Source organism: Ascaphus truei, chromosome 2 (genome assembly GCF_040206685.1).
Source record: "Ascaphus truei isolate aAscTru1 chromosome 2, aAscTru1.hap1, whole genome shotgun sequence".
Classification (NCBI taxonomy): Eukaryota; Metazoa; Chordata; class Amphibia; order Anura; family Ascaphidae; genus Ascaphus; species Ascaphus truei.
The window spans coordinates 440,113,754-440,136,327 of record NC_134484.1 but is presented as its reverse complement, the minus strand read 5'-3'; the positions used below and the strand labels follow the sequence as shown (position 1 = coordinate 440,136,327).

Below are 22,574 nucleotides of genomic sequence, written 5' to 3'. Positions count from 1 at the left end.
AGGTAGTGTTCGATGCTCGTGCCCGCAACACCCCCTGAAGGGCCCTATGCCCACTACGCTAACCCCCCACAGCGTGGGCTGGTATTTTTCTGGCAAGTACCTTTTTGTATTGGCCGATTTATTTATTTATTTTTCCCCTCCCACCCAATCCTGCCATCAACAAAAACCTAATCTAATGGTACTCACCTGGGAACCTGTTCCTCGATGGAATAGAAATCCAATAAACAAAGATCTTTATAACACCCGCCCTAAAAGGGAGAAACAAGCGTCCAATCTTGTGCTATATGACTAATCAATCACCAATTAAACTTAGCTCGGTGAACGTCAAAGGCTTCAACACTAATTTTAAACATAGACTGGCTCTATCTGAATTCAAAAGTTTCCAAGGTGAAATCTTATTCCTCCAGGAGACTCATTTTGACACACACACTCCTAATACCTTTAACATACCCCTTGGCAGTTTATGCCTCTTGCCTAAGTAAGAAAAGAGGGGCTGCTGTATTTGTGAAACACTATGTCCCTCTTCAATGTCAGAGAGTGAAGAGAGTTCTAAAAGGGAAATTCATCATAGTTTATGGCCTGCTTTCGGGGGTCCCAGTTACCCTTGCAAATATATATGCCCCCAATGATAGCCAAGGAGAGTTCCTGAGAGAAACCCGTGAGTCCATAGAGGGCGCCTCATCAACCTCTGATAGTCGCAGGAGACAATATGGTTCAGCGTACCCAGCAATAGATAAAAACCAATACACAAGGCAAAATCCACTCGGCCTGATCATATACGAACGGATAACAGTTTAGAGCAGTGTTTTTCAACCAGGGTTCCCTGCAATTTTCTGGTGATTTGAAAATGGTATAAATTACAGAAGAATTTGCAATGCATCTGATCACAGAGTTGCTATTAGCGCTGGGTGGGGGTTCCTCAGAATTTCACTTAGGGTTCATTAACCAAAAAAAGGTTGGAAACCACTGGTTTAAAGAAATAATAAGGTAATACTCTCTAATTGATGTCAGTAGATCACAGAACCAGGGCCAGCGAGAATACACATTTTTCTCTCCACATAATACGTATTCAAGAATCGACCATGTTCTAGTGCCCCTGGGCATTCTTGAAGGGGTTACACACTAGGAAATAGGTCCAATTACTATGTCGACTCATGCACCAGTGGAGGTAGTCCTACGAACCCCCATTACCCAATTGAGTTGGCCAAAGGAGACTTAATGAGTCCCTTCTAAATTTTCCAGAAGTTGAGCAAAGAATAAACAAAACCCATCCATAAAGCTTTATAAGGCCTTTCTTAAAACTAAAGAGGTTTTGAAGCAAATCCAATTTGAGGATACAGAGAAAGCATTGAAATGAACAAAACAACTGTTTTATGATAAAGGAAATAAAGCGGATTGCATCCTTGCCAGCAAATTGTGAGGGATCCAATCCAGAACTCTGATCGATGCAATCAAACTGAAAAATGGGAATGTCAAATATAATGCCCCTCTTATTGCCAAAGAGTTTCACAGCTTTCATACTAATCTGTACAATTTAAAAGATAAATCCCAGCATACAGAAGTTTTGAATTAAAAGATGGAGAAATTCCTAGATGCATGCAAAATACCGGAAGTAACAAAAGATGATGTACTCAGCCTAAGTGCCAAAATAAAAAAATTGGAACTGATAGTTATAAAATAATATCAAATAAAGCGCCAGGCCCTGGTCGCTTATCCAATACCTATTATAACAAATATATTACAATATTACTGTTGACTATCCCGAAGAGTTTCTCTATAAGCCTCAAAGGACATCCGTTTGTGAGTGTTCCAAATCTGTGTTTTTATTCTGTATTAGTTAAACTGTTTTGCACTATATATGTCCTCTTTATTTTCTGAGGCCCTCTGAGACGACTATATAGTACCAAAGAATCTAGTGCTTAACACCAGAGGGCTCGATTAACACCTACACTTGTGAGTACATCGGCAACTTACACTAAAAATTTGTATATGTTAGACGTATTGCACTATTGATTTTTCATTTTCTTTTGTCATATTATCCCCATATCTACTGGATCTTTTTAATTCCTTTTTAGAAGGCAAGCCAATCCCTGAGCACATGGCAAGTGCAGATATTGCTATTATTGATAAAGAATGCAGAGACCCCTAAACTGTGGGAGCTACTGAACTAATTTCCATTTTAAATTCGGATCTCAAATTATACATCCAAATTCTAATGAACAGATTATACCCAATTTTACCTAAACTCGTCCACATCGATCAAGTGGGATTTGTGAGCGAAAGGCAGGCATCAGACAACACTAGGAACATTATCAATATAATTGACCTTATTAATTCTACCAAACACAAAGCGATCCTATTGAGTCTGGATGTGGAGAAGGCATTCGATAGGATGAGCTGGCCTTTTTTAAATACGACCTTAACGGCCTTTGTGTATATGGTTTTTAGCAGCACCTACAAATGAAACATACTGAAAGATGAAAATGGAAATGGTGCACGGGAACAGAGAGGAACCCTAATTTCCTCCAAAGTTACAATGCATAATGTGAGTGGAGTTCCCAGCACTCTAATAACGATACAAGGGTAACAATGTTTGTCAAAAAACGTAGAATTTTTATAGTTGAAATTGCGTAGAACAAACATACACGTGTGTGTGTGTGTGTGTGTGTGTGTGTGTGTGTGTGTGTGTGTGTGTGTGTGTGTATATAATCTCTAATTATCACAAGAAGGGATGCAAAAAATTGCAAAGCCCAGTTATATAACTCAAAGAACTAAGTAGCTTACAGCAATCAAAACATATACAAACGAGGTGTGAACAATATAATCAACACATGAGACACTATTAAGGAGACAAGGAAAAGAGGGAAGGTGGGGGAAAATAGATAAAGAAAAAAACAGGGGAATAAGGGGGGCAACATTTCGAGGCGCCTAACCCCTTCTTCTGGCCCGTTCACTAGAGTCAGTTAAATCTAGGTACTTCCCTTTTCCCTGTAGAAAAAACAGTGCTCCCAGACAAACCAAAAACACATCAGAGATGCAATTAAAAACAAAGAACTGTAGTATGTTGAAAGAAATCCCAATATGGGAGATAAAGCACAAAATAGCTCAAATTACTGAAGTGCTATTGGCATACAGATAGGTTGTCACGTATAAGAACCAAGATTAAGATCTCTAATGGCACCAGACAAGGATGCCCCCTCTCTCTGTTCCTTTTTGCTCTAACTATAAAACTATTGGCCTGCACCGTAAGAGAGAAACAGGGTATACAAATTGGCTCTGAATCTTACAAGCTTTCCCTTTTCGCTGATGATGTATTTTACAAACTATCTCCAACCCATTAATGTCCCTCCCAAATTTACAGACAGTTCTCTCGGAATTCGGAAATTTTTCAGGTTATAACATAAACTCTGATAAGTCTGAGGCCCTGAATTTGACCCTCCCAAAGCTTTAGGTGAAATTATAAACAGTTGAATTTTAATTATAAATGGAGAGATACGCAGATCAAATACCTGGGTATCTACCTTACCAAAAACTACAAGGACTTGTTTGAATGGAATTGTCTTGGGTTGTTCCCCCGAATTAAGAAAGACCTTCAGGAATGGAATAAACACTAGATATCCTGGTTGGGTCGCATCACATCGGTTAAGATGAATATCATGCAGGGACTTTTGTACCATTTCCAGACGTTACCATTAGCTATCCCCTCCAAATATTTTAAGGAGATACAAAATGCTATATTTCAGTTTATCTGGGGGAAGAAGAAACACAGAACACCTAGGTCAGTCCTGTTCACACAACGAGAGGAGGGGACCTTGCGGTTGCAGGCATAAAGAAATATTATCTGGCTTATCACTTAAAACAAATCACATACTGGCACTCTCACCCAAAGACGTACTGTTGGGTGTACATAGAAACATCTGTTATAACCTCTGTGTCGCTTCCGTCTATAACTTGGCTGGATATGGAAAAAAAGCCAAAAGATCTATCCAGAACTTACTATGTAGGATAGTAGACTTCACATTACGTATTTGTTACTCGACCAAAATCTAATTTTAGACTAACAGAGTCCCCCTCTAAGCTAGTAGCTCTGTGGGCCAACTCAAATTTTGCCCCAGGACCTAATTCAAGAATGTATGATCTCTGGAAGAGCAGGAATATAGTCTATTTTGGGAGCCTAGTATCAAAAGGCCGAATTCTCAAATTTGAAGAAGTTTGCTCCAAGTACTCTCTCTCCACTTCGGATCTTTCTCAAATATCTTCAAATCAGACACTTTCTCCTCCATACATACCCTAGGCCTGTTTTTCCACTCGCCACAATGACCAGTGACTTCTATATATCAAGAGCTTTTTTGGGAGGTGGGAGGGCGGGGTGACGCTCCTGATTATGAATACAGTATATGAGGAAGTGGGAACTGATCTCAATACTAAAATCACAAAGAGGATTTGGAAGTATATGGGAGGCAGCCTCAAAAACTTCAATCTGTACTAGCACTAAAGAAAATATATATAAGTTAATTTTTCATGGTACCTAACACCTAGAGAGTTCAGTGCAATGTTTCCAGGAATCACAAACCTATGTTGGAGGAAATGTGGGCAGGTGGGTGATCTTTCCCACATTTGGTGGTCATACTACAAGATTCAACGATTCTGGAAAATGGTTCGGGGGCCTAATAGAGGAAAGATTGAAAATGTCAATTCCCTGGGACTCGCTTATCATTATATTGGCCAAACCTATTGAAAATATGAACCAGGGCCAACAGAAAACTGATCTCCCACATCTTAACTGCTGCAAGATTGCTCAATTGTGGCCATGTGACAGAACCGTTTGACCCCATCAGGGGCGGCAGTAGAGTGGAGAGTAGATGAGGTAATGGGATGGAGAGGCTCACAGCTTTCCTTAACCATAGGGTCAAAGCATTTCATAAAATTTGAAATCCCTGGATCAATGGATTATTTCTCCCCTCCCCCTCACCCCCCCCCCCCCCCCTCCCAAAAAAACAACTGAAATAAATTAAGAGATTTTAGAACTTTGTGCCAGAGTCCCTTGGGGATACTAAATAGCAGGATTATGATTGTGTTTGCTTGAAATGTACCGTTTAATGTTACTGGTATAGTACTGTAATGACAAACTATTGTTGTATACCTGAAGGCAACCCTCCCCCTCTTCTTTTGTACCCAACTGGATAGTTCTTGACCTTTTACATTAAAAGGCAATTTGAGGTTTTGTTTTCTAACTAGCAGCAGGGTGGGAACCTGACATTAACCCAGGATAAATATAAGTGAATACGCTAATGGCAAACATAAAGGTTTGTAGGAAGTGTTGAAACTGTACATGAAAGACCTCACTTGTTGGTATTAGATTATAAAGTAATTATTCCTTCTTTCCTTTAAGGGGTGTGGGTGAGATTTACTTTTTATTCGCTAGTTAAATATTGAAGTGAGTGTTTGTTTTACCTTCATACCTTTATCAATCATGTATTTGTTTAAATTGTTTTAAATGAGTTAGTGAGTTCTGACTAATGCAGACTTCATTGAGTTTCCTTAAATGCACAATGTCAAAAATGTTATCTGTCATTTTCTGTGAATAACCTCACGCCCCTAAAAATGAAAGCTCAACCAAGCAACGTCAAGCTTTACATCATTTATCTTCTACATTTGTATGCTCTTTCTGTCCCATACGTTGCTCCTATAAGTACCAAAGCCATCAGTTGTGCTGGAGATTTATCTAGAGATTTAGGGCTTTATTCTATATAGCGAAGTGGCTGTTTTCTGCTGAAAATCTCCATAGGTTTCAATAGGGTCTTATGGTCCAGGCGGCTGCTTTGGCATGTATAGAAATACCCTCTTATATTGATATGTTTTACTGCATTTAACATCTTTACTTCTAAAGGGACAACAATGCATTGAAAGAGTTCTGTTTGCTTGTCCAAATCACCGTTAATTTTCAATTCTCATTGCAATTCTACACCTTGCTATTAACAAACATAGAATTTGACAGTATATAAGTACAGTACCTTGGTTTTATTTATTTCATATTTAGTGTAGCCTTATGTCTGCAAGTTTTTTAAATTCCCCTACTGTATTAGCGTGTACCACCAATATTGGCAGGTTATTACACATTTCACCACTATACATGTAAATATACACATATGTATACGTACACATACCGTAATAGTATGTGTGTGTGTGTGTGTATGTGTATGTATATATATATATATATATATATATATATATATATATATTAGATAAGTATATATTAGATAAGTATATATTAGATAAGTATATAAACATGTTTAATGTCTGTATATAGAAACAACAAAAATGTGTGTGCGTGTGCGTGTGTGTGTGTGTGTGTGTGTGTGTGTGTGTGTGTGTGTGTGTGTGTGTGTGTGTGTGTGTGTGTGTGTGTGTGTGTGTGTGTGTGTGTGTGTGTGTGTGTGTGCAACATATACACAAATAAAATGTATATACAGTAGTACATACTCCAGAATGTGCTGACCTACTGCACCGACACACTTTATTCGAGCAAATACCCGGTATGTACCTGGCAGATACCTGGAATAAGCCACTACTAACCTCTGACAAGCCCCGTTGCATTTGCCTTCCCAGCCTGGGTTCATGCCTGGCTGATGGGCGGCTGATCTGTTAAATGATAATGATTAGGATTTAATAGGCTGCAATGCTTCGCGTGTCTACCAGATGGCATAAATTCATGAATTGTAATGCAGTTTATATATATATACTGTGCAGTATTGCAGCCAGCGGGAATAAAATGCTTCAATCCCTGCTTGGAAAATAACTCAATGTACTCGGGCAGAAAACAGTCACAAACCTCAATACACCCGGGTATACCCGAATTCGTGGGACTAGCCAAGCTCGAATAAAGTGTGTCGCCAGTGTACAGTACATGATGTAGATATGGGGCGGGGAGGAGCAGCAACTGTGTACTCAGGCTGCTTAATGGTGTCCCTCATGACCAGAACCTGTTACTGCTACCTCATAGCATTCCATTGCCGCAGCTTTGAGCCACACAAAGTCTTTACTGCCGTCGCTGATCTTTAACACAGAGGGTCAAATACTTTCCCCCAAGACCAACCTGCCCCTTTTGTCCAAACACACGTGTAGAAGGATCACGGTGGCACAATTGTCAATCAACACTCTGCTTCCTGGAGTTGCTCTATGCAAGGCATGGTGGGAATAACTTGGTGGAGCATAGTGACAGCTGTACCACCAACGTGATTTTCCTAGATGTGTTTTCTCCCATCCCCCGAAACGAAGAAGTTTGCTACCCCTGGCAGATAGATAGGCATTGAGGGTGGGGTTTGTATTGGTCATAAGATCTTGAGGGTTCTGTATTGGTTTTCTTGAGTCCATGTTTGTCATGGGAATGCCTGAGGGAATCTTTATTGCTTGTTGGGGCTCGTCCTGTATTGGTCATTTGAGGTCTGTATTGATTGTTGGGAAATGTTTGTATTTGTCCTTCAGGGACTGAGGGTTCTGTATTGGACATTGCTGAGTTGTTATTGATCATGGGGGGGGGTGGCTATTGGCTAGGGTAAATTTACTCATGTTGTATGATTTTATTTTTTCTTTTCTAAACCGTGGACATTGCATCTTACTTTTAACTTTATTACTATATTGTGTGATGCTCAATTTCTGCCCTGTGATGACTTAAAGGACAGTAACAAAAATATAGTTAAGGTAATGTGAGTGTGAAGTTTCTGAGCAGTTAGGGCTGACACATGGCACTTCCAAGGAAAGAGTAAAGGACGTCAACATTTACAGCTTGGAGGGGAGAAGGGGGAGGTGGGGATATTATTGAACAGTTGTCAAATGTTTCCACAAGGTACATGAGGGAAGCAGATTTCAGAGAAGGAGAAGTGCTAGAACAAGAGGTTATGATCTCAAGGTGGAGGGTGGCAGGCTCAAGGGAAATGTGAGGAAATACTTGTGTAAAGAGTGGTGGATTTGGGGAATAACCTCAAAGCAGAGGTGGCCGAGACTAATGAAGTGAGGGAATTAAAAAATGCTTTGGGTAGACACAAGACTATCTTAAATATGAAAGAAAGCCAAGGATAAAAAATAAAAAAAAGTATCTGAAGATATTGCTGTGTGGAGTGTGTTTTGATTTTTGGCCTGGTCTTTTGATAAGGATACCGGGTACGTCATATGGGCAGCGGATTGGTTACGTCAAAGCACCATTACCAACTGTATTTTGACGCAAATAGCTAAATAATTTGTTTGTGTGTAGGCCTGATTTCTTTTTTTCCCCTATGGAAAACTGAGTTGCTCCCTCAAGAGTATGATGTCCTGTATATCTGTTTTTTATCCATATAAAATGAATAGCAAATGTGGTTCTTAAGTAGTCTTCACTTTAAGGTTTTATAGCGCTGCTTCCTTCACAATTTGCAGACATTATTTACAGTTTGTAGACTCTGGATTTCACAAGGTTACACCATTAACAAATTAAGAGCCCATTTAGAGCCAGATTAAATGTTACAGGATAGCATTTTCTAAAACCAATTAAAGCTTAATAACTTTAATAAATTAGGGTACTGTAGATACAAAAAAAGAAAAGCATTCGTATCGGAGTGGGTAAAATTGTTAAGTTCCAGTCAGGTCAAAATAATAAATTGATTCTTTTCACTTCTGAACTATTGTCGCTTCCAGTTGTAATGTATTTAATTATGCCATGCTAGCTTTGGCAGGCCACAGGGTTTTACTGTGGCACTTCATTTTTTACATTACTAAAGCTTTAAAGTGGGAAGAGCCAATAACCTATGCGAAGAAACCCCTGAAATGCAGCAATTTGGCAGTGAAATACATTTCAGCATCTACCTTCAAAAGTAGCTTAACTTCTATCTTAATGACCCTTTGTAGACCTTTTTTCTATCTCAAAGTTAAGGAGGGTAATGATTATCTTGCTTAGACTTTAATAATGGTAATATTTGCTTGCCAGTAATAGAAAACCTTTGGTATCTGACACATGGTGGCAAGCTGAATATTTTATCGTGTGGCTATTGTAGATGTGCTTCTGTAAATGGGAAGAGCTTTTAAATGTGGCCACTACAGGCATTTAAACATTAGCTCTTAATATTTTTGATGTCCTTTACTATTGCAATCGAGAACCCACTGTCAGATTTATTGGTATGGGGAAACTTCAAATGAATCTGTACATTTTGTTCCCATATTCAAAAGAACATTCTGATGTCTGTGCTAATTAAAAATAGATGACACCTTTTTTTTTTTGGCATCTCTGCAAGTGTCCAAAGTATACCAAACAAGTAGGATGGACCGCTCTATCAAATGAACATGTCTACCCCCGTCTAATAAACAATAATTATCAATCATTCATTTTAATCTGATTTAATAACCAGATTTCATGAACACTTTACAATCATCTAAAACTTGAAGGATGTAGAAAGAAAATGTCCTGGTGTTTGTGACAAGCTGGAATGTGTAGTGTTTTTATTTACATGGTAACCTGGTTTATTTATAAGTTTTTTCAGAATTGCCTATTCTCTGTAATGCAAGAAGGTTTTCTAAGATTTTCTAATAGCACCAGAATTCATCAAATAGATTTGCATTTTGAAATCTCCTCATTAATAAATTATTGTTTAGGTAAAAAGTCTGAAAGTGATAAACTGCACATTCTATTGCACTCCATGTAATTAGTGTGCAGAGAGCTTTGCATTTGGGATTTAAAAATGTCTGCATTCTCATGTTTGTTTGTTTTTTCTCGTTGTGCCATAGGAGCTGTATCCTGCTTTTTGTATCCATAATGGAGGCTCTGATTTGGAAAGGCTGCCTACTGCAAGTACCTGTATGAACCTTCTGAAACTCCCAGAGTTTTACGATGAAAATTTGATGAAAAGCAAGCTTATTTACGCTATTGAATGTGCTGCTGGCTTTGAGTTGAGCTGAGTTGGGGTTTTATGAAATGCTCCAGAGAGGGACTAGCAACTAGTGCCTACTCCTAATTCGCCAACAAATTTAGTCGTTTCTGGAGATCTGGCTTAAAGATTTCAAAAGCCATGAACAGGTCTCCTTTAAAAAAATTTAAAAGATACATGCCTTCTCAATGGCTATCCTTGTTTAATCTGTCATTGATGCCACTTCTTGATATTCTGAATAATTCATGCTATGTGCTGTGTGCATTTCTGCCACAAACACCACATTTAAAACACAGTGGCAACTCAGTGAAATTAACCAAAGATGAAGCTTTGACTTTGTGCTGTTTGGATATAAATAACTCCAGAAGTTGGCAATACAATTATATAAAAAGCAACTGGTTGCCTAATGGTTTAAAACAGGGTAGTAGTCCTCTCCCGAATCGTCTAGAGGAGAAACAGGTCTGCATACACCACAGAACAAGCCGGAGAAAAGGCCTGTTGCAGCCACACACTATTTCTGCTGCATCAGAAATATGGAAAACAAAATTTGAACTGTTGCAACTACAGCAAAATTTAGTTTGATTCACTACCTTGTGCAAGATGGTAGGCATCAAAAGGCGATGTTTATAGTATTTTATTTGTTCTTTCTATTGAAAACGAAAAACCTTTTGAAGGGTTGGACTACCGGTTTTAAGTGCTTCTGTACAATGTACAACATCATGATAAAAACCCGATACGCATAAACAGATGTGAATATAAATGCTCTCATTGTTTTTGTTTCTGTACAGATTTTTTTTTTTTGTATCAGATTTTTTTTTGTCATGTAGTACAGTCATGGCTATGGAGAATATACAGTAACACCTATTAAATATTATTTCAACAAATGTATATGGCTTTGTCTTATGTACTTCACGCTAGAAAATACTCCGAGTTCTTTGAGTTTAGTCCTTGTCATCCTGCACCTCACTAACAGGACTGGGAATTGTGTGTACTTGCCTTTGAATAGGTTGTACAGTAAGTGCTCTACGACTTGGCATCTAGTAAATCAGAGCCTAAATGTTAATACTGTTCTCAACTACTCCCATGGAGTAGCCCATACATTTGGAGTTATGTTCCTTACATAGTTTAATAATGTGTGTGCCAATCTGTTTACCCAAATACCTGGCGTGGGAGCACGTTACCCTCAAATCATTTTTGTTGTTTCAACCTTACATGAATGAAGAGGGCTGCAGAAACCGCGACGTCCAAGTTAGAAAAAATGGCTGCCATATCTAAATAACCGAGAAGAAAGTTGCTCATCATGGTGGCATTCACCCTATTTATTGTCTCACAGACCAATAACTCTGATGATGGTCATTTTAATTCTCCAAGGCACTCCGACTTTGCTGCTAAAGAGCTCCTGGTGGTAAAACAAAATGTCAATAAATATTCCCTCTAGAAAAAGGTATTGCTGCTTTAATTAAAAGGGTATATTTTCAAATTTTTATATAGTGACACATTGTATTTTTTCTAAGAAATGGAAATCAATTCAGAAGACTCTGAGACAAATAACCCTAAGACCACTACATATGTCCAGAATTGTGCAGATAACACAGGACGCAGACGTAAAGCAGCACATGTTTTTGACGGTATCTCACAACCATTGTGTGAAGATGATATGGACTTATCTATGTATTTTTCAAAATTGGAAAAAGCCTTCTCCTTAGACTTCCGCCTATGGTGGGACCTAACCTCTCTTGAAAATGATCTTAGCTTAAAAAGGATTCCGAGAGGGCTTAGAAGCAAAAAGATTCCCTCTGTTGGTTTCTTATTGAAAGAATTTGAATCAAGTTGGATTAAAATACTGGATGAATGTTCAGCTAAATTAATGGATCTAATTATCGAAATTTCAAGAGAAGAAGGTTGTGCAACAGAGTATTAAAGATTTACAATCTAATTTTAACACCTTTAAAGATATGGAGGACTTTGATGTTTTAGCTAAAAAAAACTTTTTAAAAATGTCACGACAATGGAAAAAGACATATTGATTAAAAAACAAAACAGTTCGATAGAGATCGATCTGATTATGGCCATATATATATTGTATCTATATCTACCCCCAAAAAATCAATATTAAAAAACAAATACTCAGATGCATCAAGTATTTCTGACAGATCCGGTTGCGAGAGCAGGCAGCAAGTGGTTTCCTTCTCAAGAGACGAGGATACAGGGAGATATCATCATGATAACCAAGATCAGGACACCCGTCAAACAATACATACCTCATATCATCAAGAACTAGCCTCGTCCTCCTATGAATCCAAAGATTCAAAAAAACAAACAAAAGGACTAGGCTCTCGTCAAAAAGAAGGGGCACTAAAGAAAAGAAAGATGAACTCTGAGAAGCTCATAACAATGTTATCAACATGTCGGGAGTTGATCTAAATGAAGAAGAGATAAAATTGTTCAACAAAGGGTTGAACTTAGCACTTAATGATAATTTCCATCTTTTTGATAGTCATTGACCTTCCGAAATTTATTAGAAAATTATATTTGATAAAGTTCTTTGTCTAAAAACTTGTAAATTCCCAGTGTTTCTCCTTTGAATGATACGGACCCTATCGGTCCTGATCCTTCATTGGATGACACTGGTCAATTGAGATTTGGCTTTAAGGAATATAGTGCTGTACAAGATTTTTATGATCTATTAGCAGAACATTAGGATTCTGACAGATGTAATGGATTCTAATGATCAATCCCTATTTCTTACAAGCACAAAACACTCTTCTTTTAAGTTGAAATCAGTATTCTATCCAGCGTATAATAAAGCACAGGGGGCGCAAACTTTTTTCCTGTGCCCCTTGCCGGCGGTCACCTCACCCCCGCGCCCCCCCCCCCCCCTCACCCCCACTTACCTCGGCTCTGGCGTCATGATGTCAAGTTGCCATAGAAACGTGACGTCACATGACCAAATGCTGCGTTGCTATGGCGAGACATGTGGAGTTAAGGTAAGTAAAGGTTTACAGATGCCCTGCAGCTCCCCCGGCACTTAATTTAAGTGCCTTCGGGAAGCGCGCGGGGCCTCTGTAAACCGTGCGCCCCTCCGCAGGCAGTCTTGCGCCCCCCAGTTTGCACACCGCTGTAATAAAGCACCACATCTAGAGACCGTTGAAAGGCTTGTAGAACGCGATCTTAAGTCTTTGGCTAAGGGGTATACATTCTCATCTGTTGGATATAACAATATGTCTAAAGAGGAACGTCAAACTCTATATACTTTAAAAAATAGAGATAGTCTAATAATAAAAAATGCAGACAAGAGCGGCACTATTGTCGTCATGCATGTAGACGAATATTACAAAGAAGCTCTTAGACAGCTTAATGACCCACAGGCATATTGTAAATTGGAAAAAGATCCAACCAACATATACCTTGTGGAAATTCTCAGCCTTCTTAATTTAGGTAAGGTATTGCAGGTGTTGCCGGATCAGGAATTCTCATTTCTCTACAATGCGCATCCCACGATACTTATTTTTCACCATCTCCCAAAGATCCATAAGTCTCTGGTCTGCCCTCCTGGTAGACCTATTATATTGAGCATTGGATCTTTGAGAGATGGTGTATCTAGGTACGTGGATTTCTACTTACAACCTCTAGTCAAATCCCTCCCCTCTTATTTGAGAGATTCATCAGATTTGTTATGTACGATTCAGGACCTCACTTGGTGTAACACATACACTTGGGTTACACTGGACGCTACGTCCCAATACACTTAGGCATTAAAGCAATTAGTCACGTTCTTAATCTTTCTAATCTTCACACTGCACAGATCACTTTTCTTTTAGACGCCATTATATTCTTATTACAGCACAATTATTTTATGTTTGACCAACAATTTTATTTACAAACATAAGGGACTGCAGTGGGCACCTCTTTTGCACCCTCTTTATGGGTGTGTGGGAGTCTCACAGTTCATTCCTGAGGGCCAATAGTGGTCATCCCAGACCATTATTAAGTATCCCAAGAGCACAATATTTGAGATTGAGAAGGATATGCTCCAATGACGAAACTTTCATAAAACAATCAAAAGAACTGAATAAAAGATTCAAAAACAGATGCTATGAAGATTGTGATCTCCAACAAGCCTTTGACAGAGCATTCCAAACAAATAGATCTGATTTGTTAAAAATTTTGAATAAAATTAACAAGTTTAATGGATGTCATACTAATCAAAAACAATCTTTAGATATTCCATTATTTATTACAGCCTACAGTAAACAGGCAAATCAAATCAGATCTATTGTACAAAAGCATTGGGGGGTCTTGAGACTGGATAGAGACTTCAAAGAATATACTAGATCTAATCCAAGGTTTGCTTTTAGGAAAGCAAGAACCATTGGATACCATCTTTCTCCCAGCCTTGTCGTAATCAATAGGAACAACAATTTTCAAAAAGTCTTCTACAAATGCGCTAATTGCACATTATGTAAATATGCCACTCAGATTAAATAAGTTACATGTAAATATACAAAATACGTATATAAATTACAAACCTTTATGTCATGCAATACAAATTATGTGGTTTATGTACTTAAATACGCATGTGGTAGCTGCTATGTCGGCAGAACTATAAGGAAGAAGGAACAGAGGGCACAACGGGTTTTAGCAAATGAAAACTCATGTACCCAGGACTGACTGCAGGCTGTCGTTCTAAACTTTGTAGTACCGGTAATTGTATCATTTTTTCTTTTGAGGTGTGCAGCACTCCTCTATTATCTGGGCAGAACTATAAGACCATTGAAGATCGGAATCACTGAGCATCTTACAACAATCAGAAATGGGGACAATAAATATCCAGTCTCAAGACATTTCACCCATTGCAAGCAGGGCTTTGTTAGCACTTTTACGTTTAGTGCATTAGTTCATAAACATATGCAGATCAGGGGTGGTAACAGAGAAGCCACCCTTAACCACAGAGAAATGTATTGGATTTATACCCTTGGGTCACTTGCACCCACGGATATGAATACTGACTGGGAACTCAAACATTTCCTTGTTTGAATTAAGTATTTTTCTATGTAATCATTAATAGTAAGTCCGAGTGTTTCTAATACTTCTTTGGAAAACATATATTTCGTCAAAAAAACATTAAGTAATATATTACATAGTATCATGGATATCTTGTCTTGTCATTTTGTTATCTCAAACTTGTCTATAGAAAATAAGTGCATTTTCTTACTTATGAAAATAAATATATGCTTTTGTGACATTGCTGTGTTTCCTCCAAATAGGTGTTCATAACATTCTTGTTTGTGATGATACCGGAGGCTGTGGTTTCGGTAGTGTTGACAATACATGTTACCTACTGGGTCTACAGTCTTTTGGTATATTTGGTTTATATTCGTGTTTATGTACACTGTTATTATGATTTCATTTCATTCTTTAAACGATTATTCAAGAACGATTCAATCAGATTAGAATATATACAATGGACAATTGATCCCATATTAATAGTGTTAAATCCATACACTATATATTATAATCTTTTGGGATAATACATATTTTCAGTTTATCCCTAGATACTTCAGGTTTTAATTGGCAGAGGCAAAAAGTGACACTGTGTGCTCATTTGCATGTCATTTCCCAGAATCCCTTGCTGCAGTGGAAGTGCTGTATGCTGGGTGATAATGGGGAAAGGCGGGGTTGCAGACCTGCCTAAGACATGCAGATGAGCATACAGCTATATTTGCATATTTGCTTTCCTGTGGAGGGTTTTTGTCACTTTTTTTACTCACCATAACTTAACTCAGTATTATGGTTTAGCCTATCCCATAGCCTCTCTTGCATTCCCAGTAAAATCAACCCCAGACTGATGAGACCCATCAAGGTCAAAACAGCTGTCTGTGGGTGGTTTTCTGGGTATGCACCTTAACCCTGGCTGTGCTCAAAGCTGTGACCATGCAGCAAGCTTAAGCCTATAGGGAACCATGTTAAAAATGGTTATTGAGGCAAAAAGTGACACTGTGCTCATTTGCATGTCATTTCCCAGAATCCCTTGCTGCAGTGGAAGTGGTGTATGCTAGGTGATAATGGGGAAAGGCGGGGTTGCAGACCTGCCTAAGACATGCAGATGAGCATACAGCTATATTTGCATATTTGCTTTCCTGTGGAGGGTTTTTGTCACTTTTTTTACTCACCATAACTTAACTCAGTATTATGGTTTATATATATATATATATATATATATATATATATATATATATATATATATATATATATATATATATATAGAAAGAAGAAAGAAAAAAACAGGCGCACACCTAGTGCATTAAAGTATAACAATAGATTTATGGAACATTAAAAACAGACAAATGCCCACTCACAAGAAAAACGATAATATAGTGCAGTTATGAGATTGGCTCTCATATGCCAGTGGTAGCGTCTGGATCAGCAGTAGTGTCTTTTCCTAACACATGGCGCCGGCACGGCGTGGTCTCCTTCACCGGAAGTGACGTCCACCCGATCTAGTGCCCCGCACAAGGAAATCCCACCGGGAAACAAGGTCCTCGTCCGCCTGCCTTTGATCACCGCAACACCAGGGGAAACAAGGATGTATTCGCTCCTCTGTTTGGCTTAGCCGCTCCCAACTTGCATCAGTCTTTCTTGGTTGGAAAGTGTCTGCTCTGCATTAGCCACGTGGCTAATGCAGAGCAGACACTTTCCAACCAAGAAAGACTGATGCAAGTTGGGAGCGGCTAAGCCAAACAGAGGAGCGAATACATCCTTGTTTCCCCTGGTGTTGCGGTGATCAAAGGCAGGCGGACGAGGACCTTGTTTCCCGGTGGGATTTCCTTGTGCGGGGCACTAGATCGGGTGGACGTCACTTCCGGTGAAGGAGACCACGCCGTGCCGGCGCCATGTGTTAGGAAAAGACACTACTGCTGATCCAGACGCTACCACTGGCATATGAGAGCCAATCTCATAACTGCACTATATTATCGTTTTTCTTGTGAGTGGGCATTTGTCTGTTTTTAATGTTCCATAAATCTATTGTTATACTTTAATGCACTAGGTGTGCGCCTGTTTTTTTCTTTCTTCTTTCCATAGGTATTCCTAGGGAGTTGTGATCCCTTTCAAACGGGCTGCCCTATACCTGGATGCATTCACTTGGAACGGGACTTTATGTTTTTTAAAGGTTTTTTAATAGTTTGGTATCATTTCATTGAAACATTATTTTTAAATTAAAATTTATTTGTATGCATTTTTTATAATTAAATTTAATTATTGTCATATATGTATTATCTTATAATAACATAGGTTCTATTTTTTATTAATTTTATCCCTCTTGGCCACCGCATAGGTTGTTACACCAGAATAGCTAACCTACCCACAGTTAGGCAGGTTGTTATATTAGGCGCTCCTTTATATTTCTGTTTGTTTATATATATATATATATATATATATATATATATATATATATATATATAAATAAATATGATTACATTCTATAATCTGCTTTAGCCTCTTTTTGTGTATGTTCATGGATAATCTATGATTGGATCTTTGAGTTGATTCATTCGCTCTTTTGTGTTCATATTTAAAAGATCTACAATATACAGCTTAACCCCGTTATAGCGCGACCCGTTATAATGCGAATTCGTTTATAACGCGGTTTTCACGTGGCTCCCGTTTAAAAAATATAAATATATATTTTAAAAAAAAATTACACACTGCACACACTACCAGCACACACTCTCACTGCACACACTCTCACTGCACAATGCTCACAGCACACACTCTCACTGCACACTGCACACACTCTCACTGCACACTGCACACACTCTCACTGCACACTGCACACACTCTCACTGCACACTGCACACACTCTCACTGCACACTGCACACACTCACACTGCACACACTCACTGCACACTGCACACACTCCCAGCACACACGCTCACTGCACAATGCTCACAGCACACACTCACACTGCACACACTGTCACTGCACACTGCACACACTGTCACTGCACACTGCACACACTCACTGCACACTGCACACACTCACTGCACACTGCACACACTCTCACTGCACACTGCACACACTCTCACTGCACACTGCACACACTCTCACTGCACACTGCACACACTCCCAGCACTCACTGCACACACTCCCAGCACTCACTGCACACTGCTCACAGCACACACTCTCACAGCACACTCTTACAGCACACAGCACTCACAGCACACTCTCACAGCACTCAGCACTCACAGCCCACTCTCACAGCACTCACAGCACTCACAGCACACTACACTGCACACCACACCACCCACTCCCCCTCCCTACCTTTGGTGTCGACTGCTGAGATCGGACTGGAGCTGGCATCAGGAGGAGGGGGGGGGGGTGTCAGGGGAAGGGGGGTGTCGGGAGGAGGGGGGGTGGTGTGGATGCCGGTAGGGGAGTGACTGAGGAGCAGGCTGGGACTCGGAGGGTCGCGTGGGCTAGGCCCAAAACTGATTATGCCGTGGAGGGCCAGTAGGTGTGGGGGCCTCGGGGGGGGAGGAAGTGGATGCCGGTGGAGGGGGATGGATGCCGGTGGTGGTAGGTAAGGAGCAGGTTGTGGCTGGACTCGGAGGGCCGTTGCTGGGGGACATGTAGGGCTTCCGGCCACCCCTTCCCTCCCTCCCGATCAGGCGCGCGGCGGCCATTTTTGATTTTTTTTATTAGAGCGACCCCGGTTCTAGCGCGGTCGGATCGGGTGGCCCCCGAGGACCGCGCTATAACTGGGTTTAGCTGTATTGGATTATAGAAGTGTATAACACAATATTAATCAGCAATCAATTCATATGCAGATTCACAATATAATATATTATTGATAGTTGTGTATTTAATACAGTATTTAATATGCAATTTATATAATTTATCATAATGTTCATTGTGTTTTTGTCATTGGGATTTATATATCTGTCAGTCAGAGCATTAACAAAGGAGAGAAACTAATGTGTTCAGACAATTTTGATTCCATCTGCAGGTTCTATTGTTGGTTTTAAATAAATTTTATTATTCTGTTCATTGTATTTGAATTAAGTCTTAGTCTGCATTTCCACCCCCACTCGGAAGGTGTCGCTTTTGACGCTTAACACGTCAAATCTCACTGGTGCTGCACACGTGATGCATTCAGCGTGGAGTCAGGTTTGGCGAGGAGTAAGGTATTTAAAAAACACATACACTTAGATTACTTACACTCTTTGATAAAGCGCCAGTATGCACGAAACGCGTTAGAGTGGTTCTTCCTGCTCACGCCATGCTGTCATCTCATCAATAAAGCATTTTTTTAATCTGTTTTTGCACCGTAGCCCCTACTCTTTTTCTGCATGCCGTGCTCCGCTGTTCTAACCTTCTGGATTTTCTTAATTAAAAGCAAAATCGCAAGGAGAAACTTACTTAGATGTATGTGTAAGATGTTCACATTGGTCTCATAGTTTAAGATGTTATTAGTATCCTTTTTAATGGAGTCTCTGATTCGGAACTACACAATTATAAATCTTGCTTTGTGTGGGAGCAAGTACAGAAATAATGCTGCTTATTCAGATGATAGAAGTGTAAGCCAGCCCTAAGAAAATCCACATCAAAGATCTGCTAATGTTACAAAACTACTATAGAATTTGATTATACTGTAATACAATAAATGTTTTTTTTCCCCCATTATTTTTCAATTATGCAAATGGAACTGCAGCTTAAAAGAATCAATATTTGTTGTTTTTTTTCCCCATAAAAGTTTTTATTCTTGGATAATGTTTTTGGGGTACTAAAAATAAAAAGGGACATAGGGGATGGAGAGCATCACAGAGTACAGAATGCAAAGTTGAGGGGGAGGTATGCAGACTCAAATAATAAAAGACAAGTAAAATGTCCTATGTACAGATATATCCCAAAAAGTACACATACTAACCCAATGTCATGATACAGTATGCCACACCTTATTGATGACTGCAGGGAATTTAGAGGCAGGTCCTTTCCAGGCAGCCGCAATGATGCACCTGATCACTGAGAGAATATGATTAATCATTTTTCTCTGCTGCCATTGGTCTTAGTTGGCCTTAGGTGGAGGAGTGCTTCCCATAGGGAGGGTGTCGACTATAGGCTCAGTGTGTCATTGAGACATGAACACCTCAAACTAGAGCTCTTTAATTACCGGGCATTGCCACCATATATGAAAAAGGGAACTGCTCTGGTTACATCCCCAGAAGAATAAAGGTTTGTAGAACTTGTGTATTCGGGCCAGGGTCAAATATAATCTATAGAGAAGTTTGTAACTATTTTCCTTTATTAATGTATTTAAAGCAATCCTGGATATAGTGTCCCATATTTCAGCCGACTCCTTTGTGTCTCTAACTGTTCACCAATATCCTCCTCCCACTGTAATCTGTAGGTGCTCAGTCACTGATACGGGGAAAGAGGTCAAGATAGAAGAGCGAGATGAGCTGCTTTGCAAAAGGAGTGGAGAAATCCTCTCAAACTGCTTTGCTGTACAGGCAGTCCCCGGTTATCCGACACAATGCGTTACTCAAAATGGCGTTGGATAGCGAAACGTTGTAAAGCGAAACACGTTTTCCCATAGGAACACTGTTTAAATGAAAGGTTCCGTTCCTGAAAGCATTTTTAATGCTAAAATACACAAAATATTTTACGCAGACAATAAGATATGCAGCATACACATAAATTATATAGTGTATATACTGTATTATATATATAATATAACATAATATATAATATAATATAAAAATATATTATATAGTATAATATAGTATAATATAAATATTATATACACATAAACAACTTTGCAAAGCGTCGTAAGAGCGTTGGATAAGCCGTTTTGTCGTTGTAAAAATGAACATAGGTATGCATTGCATAGCGTTGGATAAGCCATTCGTTGTAAAGCGAAGCGTTGTAAAACGAGGACTGCCTGTATAGGCTGTGTTGGGGCTTTATGAAGTGGTTTTCTAGTTCAACCCATCTTACCAGGTGAGGCATGGTGTACCAAGCTGTCATCTGAGCTACTTGCGAAGCTAGATAAATTCGCAAACGGAACAGCGAGACCACCCTCTGCGCGATGACTGATCAAAAACTTTCGGTTTATTCTGGGTCTCTTCCCTTTCCATACAAGGCTGAACATGTTCTTTTGGAGACTTAGCAGATCTTTAGTTTTAATGGGGATCAGAGGTGCACTATAAAGGTATAATATATTGGGGAGGAGAATCATCTTGAGAGCATATATCCTACCTATCCATGATATCGAATAGCGTGACCAAGATTTGAGATTTTTGTCATAAACAAAAACATAATATCAAACACATATACAGTAATATCTACAAAAAGAAACCGAAAGATAAGAAAAAAAATAAAAGAAAATAGAAAGGAAAGGCTAAAAACATAATTTTAAAACCAATAGCTGAATGTCAGAAAATGATAATAACTAAAATATAGTGATGTATTAACTATAAAGAAAATGATGATAAATAGATCATAACCTAAACAATATCCTATATATAATGGAATAGTTAATACATAGAAGAGTTGATAACCACATGACCCAAAAATGGAAAGGAAAACAATGTGAACCAGATTATATTGAATAGTTAAATAACACATTGTTGCATATAAGAAAATACACAACATATGATACATAAACATACTATATACCACATAATATTCAGAGTGTTCAGGGTATATTATATTATATTGTATGTATTACTAGCTGAGAGACCCGGCGTTGCCCGTGAGTTAAATTTCCCGCTAGGAAAAGGTGGGGGGGAGGGACAGTGGACAGGAGGAGGGGAGGGACGGGGACAGTGGACAGGAGGGGACGGGGACAGTGGACAGGAGGGGACGGGGACAGTGGACAGGAGGGGACGGGACAGTGGAGGGGAGGGGACGGGACAGTGGACGGGACAGTGGACAGGAGGGGACGGGACAGTGGACAGGAGGGGACGGGACAGTGGGCAGAAGGGGACAGTGGACAGGAGGGGACAGGGACAGTGGACAGGAGGGGGACGGGACAGTGGACAGGAGGGGGGACGGGACAGTGGACAGGGGGACGGGACAGTGGGGAGGAGGGGGTCACGGGACAGTGGGGAGGAGGGGGGGACAGTGGGGAGGAGGGGGGGACATGAGGGACGGGGACAGTGGACAGGAGGGGGGGGGACAGTGGACAGGAGGGGGGGGGACAGTGGACAGGGGGGGGAGAGTGGACAGGAGGGGGTGACAGTGGACAGGAGGGGCGTGACAGTGGACAGGAGGGGCGTGACAGTGGACAGGAGGGGCGTGACAGTGGACAGGAGGGGGGTGACAGTGGACACCGCGCCCCCCCCGCCCCCTCGCCCCCCCCCCCGCCCCCCTCGCCCCCCCCATGCATAGCTCCGGTCCCCACCCTAGAGTGTCTGACACACACACAGTGTCACACACACACACAGACACACACACACACACACAGTGTGTCCCACACACACACACATACACACAGTGTGTCACACACACACACACACAGTGTCACACACACACACAGTGTCACACACACACACAGACACACACACACACACACACAGTGTGTCCCACACACACACACATACACACAGTGTGTCACACACACACACACACACACAGTGTCACACACACACACAGTGTCACACACACACAGTGACACAC

The 22,574-nt window shown here is 40.0% G+C and overlaps 1 protein-coding gene across 1 annotated transcript in view; it reads left to right on the top strand.

Annotated features, from left to right (window-relative positions):
• UBE3C (ubiquitin protein ligase E3C) overlaps positions 1 to 10,777 on the top strand; it is a 123,600-nt gene extending 112,823 nt beyond the window's left edge. The window contains exon 24 of the mRNA XM_075587850.1: positions 9,754 to 10,777. Within this exon, the coding sequence (XP_075443965.1) occupies positions 9,754 to 9,924 (171 nt within the window). The 3' untranslated portion in view covers positions 9,925 to 10,777. The remainder of the gene's footprint in view (positions 1 to 9,753) is intronic.
• The last annotated feature ends 11,797 nt before the right edge of the window (positions 10,778 to 22,574 follow it).